The following is an 8,386-nucleotide window of genomic DNA, read 5'->3' as shown; positions in this document are numbered from 1 at the left end:
GCTTTTTCCGACTCTGATTGGTGTAAATTTTTTGCACAGCATCATGGGTAATGTAGTTTTTCACCAGGAATTCCTCTGTTAAACACGATTATTTTAAAAGTAAGTTGGCTCAAGGCTTCAGTAGGTCTGTCTTTAAAGGTTTATAAGTTATCGTTCAAAATCAGTTTCATTATGGAGAAACTGAATGGAGTTTAAGACTGTCTATGGGCGGAGCTGAACTGATCGAGCTCTACGTAATGACGTCAGAGTTATTTGAAAGTGGCGGGCAGGTCTTTCTTCAGAGAAGCTAACGCTGTTCTCATGTTTTAATGGCAGAAACTGTGAAGGACGTTTGTCTTTACAAAAGATAACGTTCCTGTGTCCTGTCAGGACGATTAAGTTCACGAATTTTCTCGTCTCGTTTGAAACGGTTGTCAAGTTTGTGTAAACCGTTACTAAGCTTCAGTCTTCGAGCCGATAACAACAGACTGCAGGGTGGAAGGTAATGACATGCGTTTTAAACATAATGTTTTGTTGTATCATCTCTTTATTTAGTTTGTGTTGTTTAGTGCAAATGCATATTTATATGTAGAAAGTGTATATAAAGATGCATGATAATGACTTTAAGTGTAGTTCAGGACTTGGGCCTGTTGGATAAACCATAATCGTACAATTTAATTTAGTCATTAATGTTTTGTTTTTTTTTCTTTAAGACTGATCTTGAGTTTTAGCAGGAATTCTGCTTATCTTTAAAGGTCTTAATTCATCTGTCCTCAAAATAAGGTATTAAATCAGAGCAGAAAGTCTTACTTTTGTAAAGTGATGGCATTAAATGTTAAATGCACTGCAAAAATGAACTTCTCATTCAGTGTTTTTGTATTGTTTCCTGTACAAGTTCATGTTTAAGTCAAGATGTATACGATGCAAAAGATGCAAAATGAAGTTTTCTGAGTTTACACTGAAAACCAAAACTAATATCTATCAATTGGGCATGGCAACTGGTTTTCCCCTTTTAAACTGATATTTTTCCTAGCCCGTTTGCAGATATTTGTTCTTGTTTTAATCATAAACTTGCTTCATTTTGATCAATTTCACAGAAAACAAGACTATAATTTTGTTTCTCTTTGTATTTAGATTTAAGAATCTTTAGACATTTGTGCTGGAAAACAACATAAAAATTCTGAACATCAAGAACAATTTTTCTTGTAGTGTGATCAGAAGGTTCAGTAGAAGTTATATCCATATTCTAGTAGTTGGGAGCAAAGGTATTCAAGCCTTAAAGGATTAGTTCACTTTCAAATAAAATAAAAATTCCTGATAATTTACTCGCTCCCATGTCATCCAAGATGTTCATGTCTTTCTTTCGTCAGTCGAAGAGAAATTTAAGTTTTTGATGGTAAAGACTATAGAAATATTAAATAAAGCAAGATATATTCTGGATAATAAATCATTGTATATTCTGTATAATACACTCATAGTGCCATACTTAAGTTATCGTGTGGAAATCTGGGGGAATACCTACAAAACCAACCTACAGTCTTTATGCACATTACAAAAGAGAGCAATCAGAATCATCAATAGGGTTGCAAAGGGATGGTAAATTTCTGGAAACTTTCCATGGAAACTTAACCTGGGGAATTTTGGAAAATTCCAATTTGGAAACTTAACAGGAATTTATGGAAATTAATTAGAAATTTTGGGAAATTTATATGACTGTATAATATTTTATATAAAATGTATCATATACAAACATAAATATAAGCATTTTGTTTGGTCATAACATGAAATTACTTTTGCACATTCAATTCTAATTGAGTAAATATTTCAGTGTCACGTGATACTTAAGAAATTATTCTAATATGCTGATTTGATACTCCGTTATTATCAGTGTTGGAAACAGTTGTGCTGCTTAATATTTTTTTGGAACCTGTGATACTTTTTTCAGGATTCATTGATGAATAAAAAGTTAAAAAGAATGGCATTTATTAAAAATAGAAATCTTTTCTAACATTATCACTTTAATATCACTTTTTATCAATTTCACACATCCTTGCTGAATAAAAGTATTAAATTCTTTAAAAAAAAAAAAAAAAGAAAAGAGGAAATTACTGACCCCAGAATTTTGACTGGTAATGTATATTGTTACAAAATATTTCTATTTTAAATAAATGCTCTTCTTTACATTTTTATTCATCAAACAATTCTAAAAAAGATTAGTTTATAAAAAAATATTAAGCAGCACAACTGTTTCCATCATTGATAACGGAGTATCAAATCAGCATATTAGAATAACTTCTGAAGGATCATGTGACACTGAAGACTGGAGTAATGATGCTGAAAATTCAGCTTTGATCACAGAAATTATATTTTTATGTATATTAAAATAGGAAGCCATTATTTTAAATTGCAGTTGTATTTCACAATATTACCGTTTTTTTTGTTTTTGTTTTTTTTTCTGTATTTTTTATCAAATGTGCATGTTATGGACTGGGGGAAATGCACAGTGCATGCAGGGGGTGTGGCCTCAATAGCCCTGCAAGTCGTGTGCCAAAATTATACTGCAAGATGTTTTTTTTTTCCCCCTACATTTAAGTACCCTGTTATAGGCTAACCTGCAATTTTGCAAATTTCCTGTTTATTCCAATTAATTCCCATGGAAAGTTTCCAGCTTTGAAAATTCCTGGAATTTTGGAACCCTAATCATAAATAATGTAGGATCTGAAACATACAAATTCACTATTCTTGAAATCAGATACACTAAAGTTTATTGATCTGGTTACATTTAAGACGGCACAAGTTATGTTTAAAGCAAGAAATAATTTACTTCTGGAAACTTTACAAAAAATGAGGCAGGGTGGGTATAATTTGAGAGATGAATTAAACTTTAAAGGTGCCCTAGAATTAAAAAATTAAATTTTTCTTTGCATAGTTGAATAACTTCAATAAGTTGAATTCATTCAGAATCCAATGTAAACATCCAATTAAATACAATACTCACATAATCCGACGCATGCATGCAGCATGCATGACGAACACTTTGTAAAGATCCATTTGAGGGTTATATTAGCTGTGTAAACTTTTTAATTTCTTTTCGACTGAAGAAAGAAAGACATGAACAACTATCAGATATTTAAAAATAATAATGATGGAGATGGGTAGGAGGTTGTATTTTGAAATTTTGAAGTGTTGCTATTGACAAGCTCCAGCTAGTTTGTCTATAGTTGTTCAGTGTTCAAATTTTTCACATAATATGCATTGTGAATTTGACAGATTTGAGCTTGGTGTTTTTGGTTGATCAGACTAATTATTCTAATATAATGGCAGTTCCTAACCAGTCTGGACTTGTCTTGCTCTGTTCACACTGGCTTTACGCATGATCATTATGCGAGTTGGGTTGTGATTTGTGATTCAGCCTCATTTGCTCTTCCAGCATGACTAAGGAGGATGAGAAGGCCATTCCTGTGAGGGTTGCACTAAGATGTCGGCCTCTGGTTCCCAAAGAGATCAATGAAGGGTGCCAGTGCTGTCTTAATTTTGTACCAGGTGAACCTCAGGTGTGTATCATGAGATCTTTTCCATTTTATTTACTTTTTTGCATCAAAAAGTCATGTCAGAACTTAAAGACTCGTGCAATCTTTTTTTCTTCCCATTTCAGGTCATTGTTGGCAATGACAAGGCGTTCACATACGATTACGTGTTTGACCCCACAACAGAGCAGGAAGAAGTTTTTAACACCGCTGTCTCCCCTTTGTTGTCCGGGCTTTTTAAAGGTTTGTAAAGCAGGTCTCTGATTTTTTTGACACCATGCTGGTGCGACTAAATACAGTGGTGACTCCAGCACAAAAATAATTATATCTTTATAATTATAATCTCCTTTTTTCCACAATACAGTCCAAACAGTGTATATTCAGTGATGTTGATTATATGCTGTACATTTAATTTTCATGTTTTTTACGGTTTAAGTTATATCATTATCTATAGAGAGTAGGCAGGTGAGTTAAATTCTGCATGAAAGTTGACCTCATGGAGTCATGGAGATGATGAAAATATCTGAAGACTGTTAGGAAAATGAATGTTAAAAATAAAAATGACATGAAAACCTGTCTATGAAAACATGTACATGTGATTAGAACATTGTTAGATTGATTATGATGCAGCAATGGTATTAATAAGGAAGAATCTAAAAGGAATAGCCGCCTGAGGTGAAGAGTGACTTCATGCCAGTAAACTGAAGCCCGTTCTATGACACATCCTATGATATTAATCATAACATAGATGCTAGATAGACGTAACATTACAACTTGTATCAGCACAAAAGGATGCAAACACAGATGCGAGAGTGAGAGAGCTTACGCCATGATGCTCATGACAGCGCGCTGAAACACGGTTAAGGACAGGATTTACTGTAGATTTCTATAAAGTTCTCATTATTGCCATGTTTATGGCAGATCTGTGCTTTATTTTAATCACATTAAGTGATTTCATAAATCGCCTGCGCGTTTTCCAAGCCATGCAAATTATGCCATTAAACAAATGACAAAAAAAGCACTGCTGCATTATAACATCAGTATTTTTATTTTTTTAAAACGAACATCTAAAAGCAATATGACCATCTCAAATATCAGGCATTGCATTTGAGCATGAAACTAAACACTGATATGCAGCGCATTCAGCATCTTAATAAATGTTGATATCCCAATGCATCCTATATTAGATTAATCAGATGAAGCTATTACAACTTTCATCTGCAAAAGGTTTGCGAATGCAAACATGAGCTGGACCAAAAGTGTAGCTCCAATTGTGCTTTAAAAAGTGCAACTAATATTTCAGCAATATTTTGGATTCAATTTGCACTTTCTGATCAATCAAAATGTTATTTTACAGTATGAAAATCACTTATTTCTAAATGAATTATGAATAGAATTTAAAGGATATTTTCAGCACAAGATAAAATCTTGGTGCTGCACAGCTTGCATTGAACTGTTTTTTTATCTATCATGTCGAAGTGAAACTAGAGGCCATTCTCTCTCTTCTCGCGTCTTTTGACGCATGCTGTGGAAAACTAAACAATCTGAGCTCAGGCCGCTGCCCAAAGTGCTGCTATAACCAATCAGGAGAAAAAAACATTTCAATCATTGTTTACTTGATCGATCGTCGCTGTCACGGTCAAGTACTCGGTCGCTGTTGCACATCCCTAGTCAGCATTCTGACGTACAACCTGGAAGCACTGAACGTAAGTGGAGAATGAGACATAAGATATTGTTGTATAAAGTCGTTGTTTTTTTTTTTTGTTTTGTTTTTTCCAGGTTACAATTTTTTTTCTTCTCATTACACTGTCAGTGAATGCATTGTAAGGTCCAAGCTAATGCCATCTGAGGCTAAGAACCAAGACATGGTTCACACTGAGGAAGTGTAAATGAATGTTCATTGTTTGCAATCACAGGTTATCATGCAACCGTTCTGGCCTATGGACAGACAGGGTCGGGGAAGACGTTCTCTATGGGTGGCACGTACACATCAGAACAAGAAAACGAGCCTACGGTTGGAGTCATCCCGCGAGTGATACAACGGATATATCAGGAAAAGTCTAAATGTGCAGACTGTGAATTCCTGCTCGCTGTATCTTACCTTGAGGTATAGCTTGCATACCATGTTGTCCTCATTTATGGATTTAAACTTGAACTCATTTTGTGTAATTCAAGGGTATTTTTTATTTATTTACTTATTTATTTCTTAGATTTACAATGAAGAGATATTGGACCTGCTCTGCACATCAAAGGACAAACCCGTCATCAGCATCAGAGAAGATCCTAAAGACGGCATCAAAGTGAGTTTTACAACCTATTATCATGCAGAACCACAAAGTATTTTTGTAGTATGAGCATGAATACACAATTGACCCCATTTATTTGCTCACCCAAATGTTGTTTAAAACCTTTGATTCTGTTTCCAGCTGGTATTAGTGATGACTCTCAGCTGACCACCTGAAAATATCTGTTTCCCTGTGGTGTTAATGTGTGTCTCAAATACACTTCCTGTGACTGCTTTCATTGAGACATACAGTTGTGGCCAGAATTATTAGACCCCTTCATAAATATGATCAAAGATGACTCTAAAAATAAATCTGCATTGTTTATCCTTTTGATCTTTAATTCATAAAATTAGCAAAAATCTAACCTTTCATTGAAGGAAAAGAATTGAAAGTGGGGGGGGAATAACATTATGAAATAAATGTTTTTCTCCAAAACACATTGCCCACAGTTAACACCCCTAGAATTTTTCTTGAATAAAATATCTCTGAAGTATATTCCCATTCATATTTAAATTTTTTTAGCTCACCGGGGTGATCATGAACATGAAATTGGCCAGCCATGACTTCCTGTTCCACAGGAGTATAAACGTGAGGAAACACAAAGGCCAAATTCCCTTAATCATTCATCACAATGAGAAAAAACAAAGAATATAGTTCTGATGTGTAGCAAATGATTGTCGAGCTTCACAAAATAAGTAATAATAATAAAGTAAGAAAATAGCTGAAGCATTGAAAATCCCCATTTCCACTATCAGGGCAATAATTAAGAAGTTCTAATCAACTAAAGATGTTACAAATCTGACTGGAAGAGGACGAGTGTCTAAATCGTCCTAATGTGTGGTGAGGAGGAAAGTTTGAGTGGCCAAAGACTCAAGGATCACAGCTGGAGAATTGCAGAGATTAGTTGAGTCTTGAATCTCAGAAAGCCTAAAAAAAATTATCAAAAATCCTCTGCTCTCATCCAGAAACAATCTCCAGCATATTCAGTTGCAGGCAAGACTGGATCTTCAAACGGGACAAGCTTCTATGGTCAGATGAAACTAAAACAAGAGCTTTTTGGCAGCAAACCCACCAGATGGGTTTGGTGCACACATGGATAAAAAGTGCCCCATGCCCACGGTTAAATATACTGCTGGATCTTTAATGTTGTGGGCCTATTTTTGTGCTGGAGGTCGTGGAGAGATTCTGTATGAAGGAATTGTCTCTGATCTCTCCTCAGGTGTTCTCCAAACTCATCAGGCATTATAGAAGAAGACTCAGAGCTGTTATCTTGGCAAAAGGAGGTTGCAGAAAGAATTGAATAAAAGGGTGCTAATAATTGTGGGCAACGTGTTTTGGAGAAAAACATTTATTTCATAATGTTATTTCCCCCCCACTTTCAATTCTTTTCCTTCAATGAAAGGTTAGATTTTTGCTAATTTTATAAATTAAAGATCAAAAGGATAAACAATGCAGATTTATTTTTAGAGTCATCTTTGATCATATTTATGAAGGGGTCTAATAATTCTGGCCACAACTGTATATTGAGGTGAAATATGGGTCGACCACTAATCATAACCCAAATTGGCAAGTGTGTTGACATGCTTTACCACCCATCCACAGTGGATTTTCACCCGCATTTGGCAAGTTAGTGGGTGTTAATTTCAAACCCTGATTGTGGGAGAGTGAGAAGTGGACCACAAATCCAGGCTTAACGTCCAGGCGCGACTGCACTGTGCACTGGAGCGCTGCCCACAAGGCAGTCTTATTTCTCATGTGCCCTGTATGACAGTTGGTGTCTGTTTTTATTTTCTTCCTTCATGCTGTAGATCGTAGGACTGACAGAAAAGGATGTGTTCACCGCTGAAGAGATGGTGAGCTGTCTTGAGTTGGGTAACTCGGCAAGAACAGTAGGCTCAACAGCCATGAATGCAGCCTCATCTCGCTCGCATGCCATCTTTACCATATCACTGGAGCAGCGACGCAAAGGAGACAAGTATGTAAACTTGGGATATGTGGTTAAACTAAACAACTTGTAGTAGTTTTTTGGAGGCTGTCATATTTGATAGTTGGCTGTATAATGTGTTTAAGGTTTTATAGAATTGGGGCTAAGTTGTGCCTAATTTGTCACAAGATTATATATTTAGAATGGACACACATATAGCCTGTGTTTGAAAGATGTGCATGAGAAAAGTAATAAACTTTATTTTTTATTTTTTATGCAATAACCTGCTAATAGGTAAAAGGTAAAACAAATTTTCAAAGAAAATGTATCCAGGTCTAAAAATATATTATGGTAAACTGCTAAAGTATAAAGCTGTAAAATGTTTGGCTCTAATTGTTTAAAAAAAACAACAACTTTAATTTAAAGTGAGAAATTTGTTTGTAAAGGAATGATGTCATGGTCTCTAAACTGCACTTGGTGGATCTTGCTGGATCTGAAAGGCAAAAAAAAACTAAAGCAGAGGGAGATCGGCTCAAAGAGGGTGAGTGCAATCAAATCCATTTTTATTTATATTCGTGCACAACAGCTAGGGGTGGGCAATATCCCGGTAGAAATGTTTGGCTATCGTCTATATTATTGTAATTTGTTTTTCTCCAAATTAATGTAGAAAC

The 8,386-nt window shown here is 35.1% G+C and overlaps 1 protein-coding gene across 2 annotated transcripts in view; it reads left to right on the top strand.

Moving 5' to 3' along the window:
- The first annotated feature begins 259 nt into the window (after window positions 1–259).
- The window catches only part of kif4 (kinesin family member 4), a 31,713-nt gene continuing 23,586 nt past the window's right edge, over window positions 260–8,386 (top strand). For both annotated transcript variants that reach the window (XM_067376021.1, XM_067376020.1), the window contains exons 1-7: window positions 260–481; window positions 3,410–3,533; window positions 3,635–3,749; window positions 5,423–5,613; window positions 5,717–5,806; window positions 7,600–7,766; window positions 8,162–8,256. In XM_067376021.1, coding sequence (XP_067232122.1) covers window positions 3,411–3,533; window positions 3,635–3,749; window positions 5,423–5,613; window positions 5,717–5,806; window positions 7,600–7,766; window positions 8,162–8,256 — 781 coding nt within the window. In that variant the 5' untranslated portion in view covers window positions 260–481; window position 3,410. The remainder of the gene's footprint in view (window positions 482–3,409; window positions 3,534–3,634; window positions 3,750–5,422; window positions 5,614–5,716; window positions 5,807–7,599; window positions 7,767–8,161; window positions 8,257–8,386) is intronic.

The sequence above is a fragment of the Chanodichthys erythropterus genome, chromosome 22 (assembly GCF_024489055.1).
Source record: "Chanodichthys erythropterus isolate Z2021 chromosome 22, ASM2448905v1, whole genome shotgun sequence".
NCBI classification, from domain to species: domain Eukaryota; kingdom Metazoa; phylum Chordata; class Actinopteri; order Cypriniformes; family Xenocyprididae; genus Chanodichthys; species Chanodichthys erythropterus.
This window is presented reverse-complemented; position numbering and strand designations above follow the sequence as displayed.